At 46.9% G+C, this 14,449-nt stretch overlaps 1 protein-coding gene across 2 annotated transcripts in view; it reads right to left on the reverse strand.

The window, feature by feature from the left end:
- col12a1b (collagen, type XII, alpha 1b) overlaps nt 1-14,449 on the reverse strand; it is a 51,853-nt gene that overhangs the window by 14,417 nt on the left and 22,987 nt on the right. The window contains exons 25-49 of one of the 2 annotated variants that reach the window (XM_058065484.1): nt 14,283-14,419; nt 12,759-12,888; nt 12,536-12,675; nt 12,314-12,446; nt 12,208-12,225; nt 10,106-10,245; nt 9,889-10,018; nt 9,651-9,790; nt 9,415-9,544; nt 9,090-9,229; nt 8,888-9,017; nt 8,671-8,810; nt 8,378-8,507; nt 8,158-8,297; nt 7,578-7,707; nt 5,545-5,684; nt 5,340-5,469; nt 4,843-4,982; nt 4,593-4,722; nt 4,271-4,410; nt 3,499-3,628; nt 2,551-2,693; nt 1,216-1,345; nt 993-1,135; nt 74-203 (exon numbers count right to left, since the gene is read on the reverse strand). In XM_058065484.1, coding sequence (XP_057921467.1) covers nt 74-203; nt 993-1,135; nt 1,216-1,345; nt 2,551-2,693; nt 3,499-3,628; nt 4,271-4,410; nt 4,593-4,722; nt 4,843-4,982; nt 5,340-5,469; nt 5,545-5,684; nt 7,578-7,707; nt 8,158-8,297; nt 8,378-8,507; nt 8,671-8,810; nt 8,888-9,017; nt 9,090-9,229; nt 9,415-9,544; nt 9,651-9,790; nt 9,889-10,018; nt 10,106-10,245; nt 12,208-12,225; nt 12,314-12,446; nt 12,536-12,675; nt 12,759-12,888; nt 14,283-14,419 — 3,264 coding nt within the window. Of the gene's footprint in view, nt 1-73; nt 204-992; nt 1,136-1,215; nt 1,346-2,550; nt 2,694-3,498; nt 3,629-4,270; nt 4,411-4,592; nt 4,723-4,842; nt 4,983-5,339; nt 5,470-5,544; nt 5,685-7,577; nt 7,708-8,157; nt 8,298-8,377; nt 8,508-8,670; nt 8,811-8,887; nt 9,018-9,089; nt 9,230-9,414; nt 9,545-9,641; nt 9,791-9,888; nt 10,019-10,105; nt 10,246-12,207; nt 12,226-12,313; nt 12,447-12,535; nt 12,676-12,758; nt 12,889-14,282; nt 14,420-14,449 lie in introns of both variants that reach the window. The other variant, XM_058065485.1, reaches the window with a different exon arrangement.

The following is a 14,449-nucleotide window of genomic DNA, read 5'->3' on the forward strand; positions in this document are numbered from 1 at the left end:
CTGAGAGACAAACACCGCCACGCGTCAGAATTCCTATTCCTTCAGTCAGCGACCAACAGGCTGTCCCAATCACCTGTGCGTCCGTTCCCATTGAGGAGTCCTCCGGGGCCCTCTGAATAGATGGCCTCCACTGTGATGTTGTACGGCGTGTCGGGGAACAGGTTCTGCAGCCTGGCGTTGTTTCTGTTCCCAGGAACGACAGCCTGATGGGGACAAGCTTCCAGGTTACGACATTAAAATAAATACAACATAGACCTAAAAACAAGAAACTTTGTCACATGTCAAGTTGTTTTGCTTCTTTCCACTACAGCGGTTCTGGTTCTGTCCAATCAAGTGAGTTTGGAGGTTTAGTTGGGTTTCTCTCTATTAGTCACAAACGCTAAACAATTATGGGAAAGGTGGGAGTTACGATCCTGAATGATTTGGTGCCAGAATATGAATGTTCATTCATTTTCTATGTAAATTTTGTGGCGGAATTTCGCAAAATATTGGAATTTTTGGGGGGTTGTGGAGCTATGGTGTCGTGTCTCGAATGAGCGGAACATTTTATTGTTGAGTAATTTGGGAAGTGTGGAAGAAGCCGAGTGTGAATAAATGAGGGAGTAAAAATAACGTGTATAAAGATGGTCTGCCATTCCTAAATGTTAGCCAACAGGTGCTTTGCTAACACGCGGGAGAGCTTTAAGGGAGGCGGAGTCACATCTGCATTTCCTCCAGCTGCCATCCATGGTTCAGCTCCTCATTAATAACATTATAATGATTATGTTTGTTTAACTGACTCTGTAATTACTTCAAACAATCAGCGTCATGTGATTTATAAGCCCAGGATGACATGTGACTTCATCGCATAGTTTGGACACAACATCACGGCGAAGGCTGCGTGGCGAGAGCGTATTGAGCGGACATGGATTGAAAAAGTCGATGTGTGTTGCATACACACATTTACATGTTTGTTGGAGCCCCTGAAAGCATCATGTGTGCGGTCCACTCACATATTCCGTAATGGGGTCTCCCGTCATGGGGGCATAGATGATACGGTACTGCCTCACGGGACCCTCAGCGTGGTCCCACCCGATGGTGAGAGAGTTGGTGGTGGCTTCAAACACCCGCAGGTTCCGCGGCCCGGCACGGGGTACTGTGGAAAAAACACACGTTGAAAGATGAGATGTGCTTCGGCTAAGAATCCTGCCAACATCCGCTCATGCTGGACCTTACATGTTTTCCCGTTGCCCTTCAGTGACAGTCCTTCGCCATCAGGGTACATGGCGGACACGCTGACCCGGTAGGGAGTGTCCGGGATCAGGCTGTCAAGGAAGGCATTGTTGACATTCCCGGGAACCAGCACCTTCGTGGAGATGACACCCGAAGGTCAAACAACACGGTGATGTCATCATTTCTTTTGCTTGTTGGCAGCCACAAAGCACATCCCACATCATCACGTTATCTCCAGCGTCTCTGCTGCCAAAGTCTTCCTTCCAAACCCTAACAAAGGAGGACGGATCACGCAAACACCCTTCATCCACCCTTGCTGCTGAGAAGTGGAATCTAGCGACTCCACCGTCTTGATCCCGGTCTTCATGCCAGACTGTTTACAGCACTGAGCTCCGAGTTGACATTCCATCCAAAGATTAAGTTTGATTTAAGCGTGTCAGTGATTAGCTCGTCAACATAGTTAGCTTGGAGATATAGTCAGACAAGTGCTGGGTCTTTGTGTAGTAGCACTTAGGGCCCGGTCTAACTTGGGGACAGGAGGGGTAAGGAACTAGGGAAGGACTTGAGTTGAAATAATGGTGGATGAGGAGCAACCCGGTGCAACGGAAAGTCGTGACCAGAAGAAGAAGGTAAATATTGTCGTGATTTTTGGTCAGCTATAATGACAGTATAGTGGATTTGCACAGCACTACGCTGCCAACATTCACAAACCGAGAAACTAAACACACAGTCTACACCAGGGGTGGGAAAACTACGGCCTGGGGGCCACATCCGGCCCGCCAAGTGTTTAAACACGGCCCATCCCGTTCTTTTCATTGAAAGTCAACATACAACCTGGCATCATAGCTTGAGCCAACCTTACGATGGTTTAGGTAGCTTTTTTTTTTTTTTTTTAGCAATTTGGTGATTTGATGTGGTCTGCTGTTTACAAAGTGATCCTGAAAAAAGGGACACAAGCACATATAGCAGGTTGCATGACACTTCTAGGTGGACTGTAAAATATATAGTCTGGCCCCCCGTCAATTTTGTTAAATTCATGCGGCCCACAAGTCAAAAAGTTTGCCCACCCCTGGTCTACACGGTATACTTATTAAAATGTACTGATGGAACAATTCTAGAAATGGAGCAGCATGTTTGTGATGAACAGAGCGCATCCCAACATTCTTTGCCAGTAGAATTGCTAACGATGTTAGTTCTCCTGGCCTTTAATGATGATAAAAAAATGCAACTGAAGGTTAGCAATCCAGAGATTCCATCAAACAGAAGTAGTGAAGTAAAGGTCTGTGTGGTTTTAGCAGCTCTACTATTGGCAGGCTGACGTCCCAGATGGTTACTCACAAACTGGGATGGTGCGGCTCCGCTCACGGGGGCGTATTCCACACGATACTGCTGCACCTGGCCCGAGGCCGCCTCCCAGCGCACGTTGAGGCTGTTGGGGGTGGGGTTGTACACCTGGATGTTACGTGGTGGTGTGCGTGGAACTGGAAGGTCAAAGAGGTGAAGAGAAAGTCTGGTTGAGGAGCAAGAAGGAACAAGATGAAAGTGCTCATCACCTGAATGAATCAATCTGCTTCTTTTCTCGTTTAGGCAGCAAATGAAAGCATGTTGGACGCAATTTGCTTGACTGGCTTTCCTCAAGGAAAAAGAAATCAATATTCTGTACAGTGAGCGTCCTGACGGAACGTTCTTTGTGCAGAAGCTAGTCTTCTAAAGCAAACCAGATGTGTGGACGCATACATGGCACTTGGATCTCTTTCACCTCCCCAAAATAGGAAAACAAATGAATGGAGTAGGTGGATGCAGACAGAAAGACTTTGTGGTCAGCAGTTACACAACTGCTGTTGTGTAACCTCCATTAGAGCCTGCAGACCACGCCGTCCACAAGCTTCTTCTTGGAGCCTTCACTCGTCTTTGCTCATCATCTCTCCTCGACTTGCTGCGCCTTCACACGGGTCTTTACGACAAACTGGTGGCAGTGTTTGCGGAATCTTAGCGGAGCGCTCCAATTAAAACGTGACTTTGCTGAGTGAGCGCGTCACGCCGTCTGAGCAGAAACAATTCCAGCACACACAGCAGGACATCAAACCGCACAAACACGCACACGCACACGCCCCCGCCCCCATGTTTGGGGAACGTCAAGAAGCCAGCGAGTGCAGCTTGGTGAGAAATAGTTCAAAATGATTTCTTTCATCATCCTTCCTGGATTTTTATGATGACCCTGCGGTCTGAAGGAGGTCGTCTTTCATGGTGACCATCCTGCCGTCACATTGGAAACCAGTGACTTACGTGTGCGTCCCATCTCAGACTGGCGCAGACCTTCTCCCTCTGGGTAAACGGGGACGACGGTGACGGTGTAGGAGGTGTCTGAGAGGAGGTTCCTCAGGATGGTGCTGGTGGTGCCTCCTGATACCTGCTCCTGCTCACAGGAAAAAACACCACCAAGGAGTCAAACAAATGGGCCATCGATGTCAGGATGTCAGGGGTGTCCAAAGTGTCACCGAGGGCCATTTGTGGCTTTTTTTTAATTTTTTTATTATTGGCTCATGGAACATTCTAAAAATAGAATTTAAATCAGCAAACAATTGAAACATCTGCAGTAATTTTACAAGAACAAAGTCCAAATATTAAGAAAAACGTAATGTAACGAGTCATAATTTTACAAAAATTATTAGGACAAATGATGTCATGTTAGTAGCATGAAGTTTAAATATTACACACAAAATGTCACTTTTTAAAAAGCTCTAATAAGCGACAAATAAAACAAATATGTTGTAATTTTTGGAAAATTGCAGGATTAGGTTGAGGAAAATGTTCTGAGAATAAAATCTAATTATTATTATTATTAATAAAGTCAGAATTATGAGAAGAAACAAAGTTGAAATAGTTGGCAAATTTAAATATACATAATACATAACTTCTTAGCATATATATATGCGTTCAAAAATATCACAGTGACCCTCCAATCCTATCATTTTCAGTATGTTGGCCTCGGTGGAAAAGGTTTGGACACCCTGATCTATGTCGAGACAAGTGATGTTAACGGTAACAAGGGACAGACCATGTCCTCTGCGCCGCCGGCCGCAGGCACGTAGAAGAGGCGGTACTGACGCACGTTTCCCTCCGCGGGCTCCCACTGGACCTTGAGGGTGCTGGTGGTGGGATCTGTGACCTGCAGATTCTTCACGCCGCCCAGCGCCTCTGTCGAGCACAGCAGGCAGTTGTTCTGTGAGTGACAGCTGGCGTTGCAGCTCAAAATGATGCCAGATAGATTTAACCCAAAGTGTCAGACGACACTTGGCGACATCTGCTGGCTTACATTTATTTTTTACTTTCACTTCCTGTTTCACCATCATTCAGAGTCGTAAAAACAAGACACTCACTCGTCTTCCCATTCTCCGACATGCGTTTTCCTTCCACGTCGGGGTAAATGGGCACCAGGGTGACCTTGTACTCTGTGTCAGGCTGCAGGTCTCTCAGAACGGCGTTGGTCACCATGCCAGATTCCTGAATCTTTATACAACGGAAACACAACATTTGTTGGTCTTCTTTTGACTCCAATCACAGCATTTTGTGTCACTGATTGATGCAAAGAGTAAACAAACTTGTTTTCTTAACAATGGAATTAATGACCATGAGCTCGTCTCCTCCAGCAGCGGGCACGTAGAAGATCCTGTACTGCCGGACGTCGCCCTCGGCCGCGTCCCAGCGCACTCTTAGGGAGTTGGTGGTGGGGTCGCTAAGGCGGAGATTCTTCACGCCACTCAAGGGTTCTGAAAGAGAGACAAGTGACAGCCCAGCTTTGTCATTTTAACCGTCCTTGTCCTATCCTTGGGGAGGACGGGTGTGCTTTGGGAACATCTGGTCATCTCCCACAGATGTGCACATGCAAAGCGCTTCATCCTCATGACAGGAGTCATGCTAGCATGTTTTGCTAAACATCATGATCTGCTTCTAGCACATTCCAATGCTTGTTGATGGGCTTCACGATCGCTGACGCTGACAGATCGCATCCATATCTCAGTGCAGTCTGACAGAAGATTAAATTATCCGACTGGGACACACAGACATGTCTGGAATGTGAGGCTGTTTGCTCCCATTGTCTCCGAATGCCTCATTCATGCACTTACTGGTCTTTCCCTTATCAGCCTCGGGAATGCCCTCCACATCCGGATAAATGGGAACCACTACCACATTGTAGACGGTGTCTGAGTCCAGGTTTCTCAGCATGGTGCTAGTCGTGCCACCTGACACCTCCTCCTGCACAGAATATTCTATATTAATGGCGTTAAACGGGTGGCGGGGTCAGATGATGCGGACAAGGCAAACGGCCACCGTTTGTTGTTCTCCATCAGGCTCTGCTGAGTAGGTGACCTTGTAGCTGCGAACATTGCCCACCGCCGGCTCCCAACGCACTGTCAGAGTGTTGATGGTTGGGTCCACCACTTGCAGGTTCTTTACGCCCCCGAACGGATCTGACAAGGACGAGGCGTTCAAGTCTTTCAGTCACATTCACATTTCAAATCTCAAATGAGCTGTCTTATTAGCGAGGTTGGGACCATCAGTTGTGTTGTGTGTGTCCAAACCTTTGGCCTGGACTGTAGAATAGTCTGCAGGATGCACTTTGCCATGCAGGAACAGGCTGCAGGATTAACTATTTCATGTCGAAACAGGCTGCAGGATCAAATATTCCATGTAGAACAAGCTACAGGATCAACTATTCCATGTAGAACAGGCTACAGCGCCAACTATTCCATCTAGAACAGGCTACAGGGCCAACTATTCCATCTAGAACAGGCTACAGGATCCAATATTCTGTGTGTAACAGGCTGCAGGATCAACTATTCCATGTAGAACAGGCTACAGGGCCAACTATTCCATCTAGAACAGGCTACAGTATCAAATATTCTGTGTGGAACAGGCTGCAGGATCAACTATTCCATGTAGAACAGGCTACAGGATCAACTATTCCATGTAGAACAGGCTACAGGATCAACTATTCCATGTAGAACAGGCTACAGGGCCAACTATTCCATCTAAAACAGGCTGCAGGATCAAATATTCCATGTAGAACAGGCTACAGGGCCAACTATTCCATCTAGAACAGGCTACAGGATCAAATATTCTGTGTGGAACAGGCTGCAGGATCAACTATTCCATCTAGAACAGGCTACAGGATCAACTATTCCATGTAGAACAGGCTACAGCCGTGTTTTTCAACCTTTTTTGAGCCACGGCACGTTTTTTTTACATTGGAAAAATCTTGTGGCACACCACCAACCATAAATGTTACAAAATGTCACCTTGATCTCACATGTGCATCAATAAGTCTATCGGAGGAACAAGGTAGGTGTTGTTTTTCGTCTGTCCAGTCTTGAAATTTAGTTTGAATCAAAAACAAACTTTGCTTAGTCCAGTGCCGATTGCTGGCCTCCATTTTTAAAAGTGAAGAACGTCTGGAGTTGTGTGTTACGTCATATCTGAGCATGCACTGAAAGAACGCACCCGGGATCAATTTAAACAGGAAAATAATATTTTATAATTAAACTCGGGACATGTTTTATATAGATATATATTTTCTTTTTGAATAAAACTGCACTTGTGAATGGCGTCTAGAAGGGTTTAGATTCTGCTCCACAGATGGCGCTAATGCACACGAAAGCGGCTTGCCAACCGCCAATAAACAACAGAAGAAGAAAAACACCACAAAGAAGAATGCACCCTGACAAATTTCCATTTGAGCGGGAACAAGATACCTCAATTGGATTGGTTAAAGGAATATTCCATCCCTGTTCAATTATTTCCATTTGAGCAAATATACCAAATGCAATTGGAATATTTGGGTCCATATATTCATGGCTATTGACATAATATTTGCAAATGATGATTAATAAATGTTAATTATAAAAAGTGATATTGGATAATTCCTCACGGCACACCTGACGGTTTCTCAAGGTACACTAGTGTGCCGCGGCACAGCGGTTGAAAATCACTGGGCTACAGGGCCAACTATTCCATCTAAAACAGGCTGCAGGATCAAATATTCCATGTAGAACAGGCTACAGGGCCAACTATTCCATCTAAAACAGGCTACAGGATCAATTATTCCATGTAGAACAGGCTACAGGGCCAACTATTCCATCTAGAACAGGCTACAGGATCAAATATTCTGTGTGGATCAGGCTGCAGGATCAACTATTCCATGTAGAACAGGCTACAGGATCAACTATTCCATGCGGAACCATCCACAGGATGAACTATTTCATGTGGAACAGGCTACCTGATAAACTATTCCAGAATCAACAATCAGTTGTTGCTCCCTTGTGATGCTAATTTCAAGTCTCATATGTCTGCTGCTGGCGACTCACTCGTCTTCCCATTTTCGGACAGCGGCAGTCCCTCCATCTCATGGTAGACGGGCACCACGGTGACGGTGTACTCGGTGTCGGCCTCCAGGTTCTTGAGCACAGTGGAGGTGGTGGATCCAGAAACCTGGTCCTGGTTTGGGGAAGGAGAGGCGGCAGTGACTTGGGGGTAACTTTGTACACACGCTCACTGGTGTACTGGTTATTATCAATGAACAGTAGGACATGGGCTGCACGGTGAAGAGTGGTTAGCATGTTGGCCACACAGTCAGGAGATCGAATCTCCGCTTGGGCATCTCTGTGTGGAGTTGTCATGTTCTCCCGGTGCGTGGATTAATATTGTCTATTGGTATGAATGTGAGTGTGAATGGTTGTTTGTCTATATGTATGTGCCTTGGGTGTACCCCGCCTATTACCCCAAAATTCAGCTGGGATAGGCTCCAGCATACCCACACGACCCTAATGAGGATAAGGGGTATAGAAAACGGATGGATGGAATAATAGGACATTTGGGTGTGGAAGGTCAAGCTCTTCCATCAAGTTCACTTATCCATAGATTCTGCTCTTTTGACATGTGACTCACCACATCCTGGTCTCCGCCTCCACTCGGCACCCAGATGACAATGTACTCGCGAACGTTCCCCTCGGCGGGCTCCCAGCGCACGTTGAGGGTGCTGGTGGTGGGATCAAACACCTGAAGGTTCCTCACCATGCCCAGCGGCTCTGGGAAGTCACACGGCTCAAATGCTTCTTTATCTCTTTGGATAACAACAACACACGATCTGGTTGTCATGTGACCTCACTTGTCTTGCTGCTGTCGGTCAGACTCGGACCGTCGCCCTCGGCGTAGACGGGGACCACGGTGACAGTGTAGCGGGTGTCTGGGAGGAGCTTCTCCAGGACGGTGCTGGTGGTGCTCTCAGACACTTGCTCCTGTCAAATTACACAACATGATAGTTTGTATAGCAGGGGTGTCCAAATATTAAATTTAGCATTTACATGGAAGTTGGCCTTTTGGATTTGGAGTTTTTGTGTTGGATCGGACCATCTCTAGTAATAATAATAGCGTTGCTACCTTCTGCTAGTTGACACTCACCATGATCTCCAGGCCTCCATCTTCTGGCACGTAGATGACTTTGTAGCCCTGGACGTTTCCGTCTGCAAGGTTCCAGGTCACAGTGAGAGTCGTGATGGTGGGGTTGGTCACCTTCATGTTGCCCACGCCGCCCAGAGGCACTGCAGGAACGTTTGGAATGTTTGTTTTCCAAGGATGTCACACGGATTGGTGTCCCTAAATCCATACACTGACTTACAAGTCTTTCCGTTCTCAAATTGCCGTTTTCCCTCCCTGGCCGGGTAAACTGGTAAGACGGATACAGAGTACGCCGTGTCAGGAAGAAGGTTCCTGAGGATGATGGAGTTGACACTGGCAGGAACTTGCTCCTGTTGGAAGTTCCCACATTTAGCGTATGACAGCTTCAACTTGTTTTCTTCTGAGTCGACCAGCCTTCTCACCATCTCCTCGCGGCCGCCAGCGACGGGCACGTAGAAGACCTTGTACAAGCGAACGGCCCCGTCAGCCAGGTCCCACTTGACGTTGAGCGAGGTCATGGTGGGGTCAGTCACCTGCAGGTTCTTCACACCCCCGAGTGGCCCTGAACACAACATATGATGTCAGTGATACGAGTCTGACATCTAAAGTCCACACAAACGCCACAAATGATTTTGGACAACTGAATACTTCTATCACACAAAGCAAGGCCATAAAAAACATGTTTAGAGGAGTAAATAAGTCAAAACCCGCACATTCCAAAATCCGTAAAGAGTGGAAGCCACTTACGCGTCCTTCCATTTTCAGACATGGTCTTGCCATCTCCCTCGGCGTAGACAGGCACCAGGGAGACGGTGTACAGGGTGTCAGGCTGCAGGCCTCTCAGGGTGGTGCTGGTGGTGCCAGCAGACACCTGCTCCTAAAGTGGAACATGTGAGAGCTTACAGAAGAGCGAAGAGTTCTGTGGGAGGGGCCAGTAGCTGCGTGGAGCTCATGTGGTGGCATGATGGTCCTACCAGTCCTACCATGCTCTCAGCTCCTCCGGCAGCAGGAGCGTAGATCACTTTGTACTCCTTGACACGACCCTCGGCCGGCTCCCAGCGCACATTGAGCGTGGTCATGGTGGGGTTGACAACCTGTAGGTTCCTCACACCACCCAGAGGCTCTGAGGGACAGGAAGTGTAACATGTATTATGAACGGACACCTGAAGACATCATTCAGACACTTAAGAGGTGATTGGGAATGCGAGAATGTATTCTCACTGGTTCTTCCTTCTGCTGAAACATCTCTGCTGAGGCCAGTGGGGTACACAGCGGTCATGGTCACCACATACGGCGTGTCAGGGGACAACTTCTGCAGGATGGTGCTGGTCTTCTTGCCTCCGACCTGCGTCTATGAACACACACATGAGTAGAAACACGTTTGTATTCTATCTGTTGTTAATACTTTACATATACAGTACAGTGAGCCGAGACGTACTGAGAGAGCCTCGCCTCCCGCAAGCGCAGCGTAAAGGATCTTGTAGTTCTGCACGGGGCCGGGGGCCGGGTCCCACCTTACCGCCAGCGTGCTGACGGTGGCGTTGTAAACCTTCAGGTTTCGAGGAGGCTCCGGCCGCACTGAGACAGCACAAAACAAACAAAGGCTGTTTAGACGTGATGCGAGCTTTCAAGAGATATGACGGCAGACAGGATGATGATGATGAGGAGGATGATGCTCCCGCATGGAGCTGAAAGGATGAACGGCTGGATGGAAGAAGCAGGATCATCATAGGATCAGTATGTGATGTTGAAGCAGGTTTAATGCAAGTGATTTACCAAGACATTCCTGTTTTATCTTCAATGTGATCATACAATCCAGTACTGTATGTTACATTCTTCATACTATTTGAGAATCATTTTAAATTCTTACCATATCTTTTTATGGGTTAAAAATAGAACATAAGGAATATTTTTGGCAAATGACTCATAATGGCAAATGAACCTGCAAAACATGCAACGAGTCTGATGAGGTGACACTGGTGTGATGATGGAATGATGTTACATGAGATGAATGATGGACAGCAGCCATTGACACACTCACACTTATCTAATGTATGGATGCACCACCTACCCTCATAGTCTGGTGCACCAATCAGATTACAGTGTGCTGTTTAGTAGGCGGAGCTTAATTGGGCTGTACCTCAATTAGTGTACTTGTTTACTCACAGTCTTTTGAGTGCATAAGTGCAGATTTGTGTACTTACACTAATGTGAAAACGTGTTTGCCCCTTCATTTCTTATATTTTTGTCACACTTAAATCAGATTTAAATATTAGTCAATGACAACACAAATGAACACAAACTGCAGTCTTTAAATGAAACTTCTTAATATTAAAGGAGAAAAAAAATCCAAACCTACATGGCCCTTTGTGGAAAAGCGATTATCCCCCTGTTAAAAAATAACCTAACTGAGATTAACTGAGCTGTATCAGACTGGAAGAGGTTGTAAAGCCATTTCTAAAGCTTTGGACTCCAGCAAACCACAGTGAGAGCCATTATCCACAAATGGTGAAAACATGGAAGAGTGGTGAACCTTCCAAGGAGTGGCTGGCTAACCAAAATGACGCCAAGAGTAGAGCGACGACTTATCCAGGAGGTCACAAAAGACACACCACAAAGTCACAAACAATGTATCAACTTTGCCAGAAAACATCTTGATGATCCCCAAGACCTTTGGGAAAAATACAAAAGTTGAACTTTTTGGAAGGTGAGAGTCTGATTACATCTGGCATAAAAGTAACACTGCATTTCAGGAAAAGTACATCATAGCAACAGTAAAATATGGTGGTGGTAGTGGGATGGTCTGGGGATATTTTGCTGCTTCAGGACCTGGAAGACGTCCTGTGATAAGTGGAACAAAAAAATCCCAAAGGAGAATGTCTGGCCATCTGTTGGTGACCTCAAGCTGAAACCAACCTGGGTTCTGCAGCAGGACAATGACCCAAAACAAACCAGCAAGTCCACCTCTGAATGGCTAAAGAAAAACCAAATGAAGACTTTGGAGTGGCCTACTCAAAGTCCTGACTCATTGCAAGTTATCACAAATGCTTGATTGCAGTTGTTGCTGCCAAGGGTGGTCCAACCACTTATGTATTAGCTTTAGGTGGGGAATCACTTTTTCACACAGGCCCATGTAGCTTTGGATTTTTTTTCTCCATTAATAATACAGTTTCATTTAAAAATTGCATTTTGTGTTCAGTTGTGTTGTGTTGTTATGGACGGAAGTGTGCAGTGATGGCCACTTAACCTCGATATTCACCATCTTGGCAACATAGCAAAAAGGGAGGGGCTAGCAAACAAAAGGTTTGGTCTTTTGTGCTTCATTTGAAGCCGGGGGTACACATGATAAATAAAAAGTCCTAAGAAATGCTTCCATGTTTCATTATTGTGTAGAAATCTCAGATATTGGGGCGATATCGGTAAACAGAAAAATGGAATTGTTGAAGTTCTAGAGGTCCTTCCTTCATCATGTAAGTTTTGTGTCGTTCACGTTAGCCTCACGCACACACTCAACATTTCATGATAAGGAAGTTGACATACCGTCCACAGCCTTTAACACTAAAAAGAAAAAGGAAGGTTATTTCAATGCAGCAGAAAATACTTTTTGTAGGCACCACACTACCTCCTCACTGCTCGCAACACTTACATGTGCGCTCGTTGCCCATCAAGTCTTCACTTTCAGACTCATCTGGGTAGATGGCCGTCACAGTCACCGTGTATTCAGTGTCCGGGTCCAAATTCTGCAGAACGTGGGATGTCTCATCGTTGCCCAAGATAGTCTGGTGATGAACGCACAAAGACAAAGTGAAAAGAAAGCAGCAAGGGAAGTGTGTGTGTGTGTGTGTGTGTGTGTGCGCTGCGAACATACAGACTGGACGTCGTTCTCGCCTTTCTTGGTCCATCCGATGCGGTACAGAGCCACATCCGGTGCTCCATGCTCCCACGTGGCCCTGAAGGAGGTCAGGTCCACCTCAGAGAACTGCAGGTTCTTTGGTGCTGGTACAACATCTGGTCACACAAACCAGGCCAAACAGATGAGTTTCCTGAATTCCCATTTTGTGCAAAAAGTGCAAAAAAAAAAGCTTCCAGACCCGTGATTGCGTTTCCAAGCATGGGGATGGCCGGCCCTTCGTCGTAGACTGCCGTCACAGCCACGTCGTACTCAGTTTGGGAGGTCAGGCCGGACAGGTCCAGGGTGGTGATGTCACCAGCGACCTCACGCTATCACAGGGAAACATCAGGATCACCTTGGACTCCACTCAGTCTTCATTCAAGATTTATTCCCTTTACCCCCATCCAAGAATGGAAATAACATGAAAACAAGATTCATTCATTTTCTATCGCTTATCCTCAAGAGGGTCGCGGAGGAATGGTTCAGAAGCTGTCTTCGGGTGAGAGGCGGGGTACACCCTGGACTGGTGGCCAGCCAATCACAGGGCACATATAGACAAACAACCATTCACACTCACATTCATACCTGTGGACAATTTGGAGTCGCCAATTAACCCAGCATGTTTTTGGAATGGGGGAGGAAACCGGAGTCCCCGGAGAAAACCCACGCAAGCACGGGGAGAACATGCAAACTCCACACAGAGATGGCCGAGGATGGAATCGAACTTGGGTCTCCTAGCTGCGTGGCCTGCGCGCTAACCACTCGGCCGGAAATCAGGATTATAAAGGAATTTGTATTGGATTGAGGGAAATAATCAGCAAGCACCTAATCTCGGATTATATAGACAGTATTGAATAACATGAGTGCAAATGTGACTGTAGGGGTGTTATTGTATATCTAGAGGGCTCTAATAATGGTAAAAGCCATATGTAGAAAGCTTTATATGAATAAGGAGTGCTACTTTGGGGAAAGTGATTTATCACGATAAACAAGGGATTACTGTACGAGGGCTGTCCTATCTAGTCTTTCAGCATGGACCGTTGAAGAAGATATTCCATTATCTGCTGGAAAGTCCTCCCAGGGGAGTGGAAGCTGTTCTGGCTGCCCCACATGTGGCGGCCTCTGTTAGAGTAAGGTAAAAGTCCCAGCGCAGGCTGGCTGTGTAAAGCTTGCTTAGCGAGGACGCTCTTGCTTTTCAAGTGGAAGTGTATTTGAGTCACATGGGAGATGAAAGATGAAATGCTGAGACGCGTCTGCACACGAGCTTTTTCCATCCTATGCTGAGAAGCAGCAGACAGGAAACGCTGGCATAGGGCCGGCGTCGGTGCAGCAGAGAGCAGAAGCCTTCAGTGGTAATCCAGAAGACGAGCGGAGCTGCTTTGTGTCATCCATCAGGACTTTCTGGAAAAGTCTGGCCGGCGTGCAGTGTGATTCATCCCAGACTGTTTGTCCTTGGAGTGAGAAATAATGAAGACAGAGTGGGGCAGGGATGATGGGAGCTAGACTTTCCACAATGCCATGAGGTCTCATCCACCCTGAAATGACCTTTGTAACTCGATTAGCAGCCACCTCGCCGCTCGCTGGGAGGGGAGTCGCAGCAGAAAAGCGCTGCCCCACCATATACTGTACGTCATCCTCCTCCGCTCTTCAGGTAAACTCCCACTGAACGGAGCCGTTGGAGCCAAAGTTACAAGAGACAGCTGGTGAGCAGGCGGCGTTTTACCTCTTTGGCGTCTCCGTCCTCTGCCCTGTAGACGACCAAGTACTTGCGCACCAGTCCGGGGGCGGGGTCCCAGTTGAGCCTCATGCTGCTGTGAGTGACAGACGAGATCCTGAGAGCTCCAGCAGGAGGCATAGGCACTGAGGGAGGAGGCCATAAAAGTAGTTCTA

The sequence above is a fragment of the Doryrhamphus excisus genome, chromosome 1 (assembly GCF_030265055.1).
Source record: "Doryrhamphus excisus isolate RoL2022-K1 chromosome 1, RoL_Dexc_1.0, whole genome shotgun sequence".
In the NCBI taxonomy this organism is placed as follows: Eukaryota; Metazoa; Chordata; class Actinopteri; order Syngnathiformes; family Syngnathidae; genus Doryrhamphus; species Doryrhamphus excisus.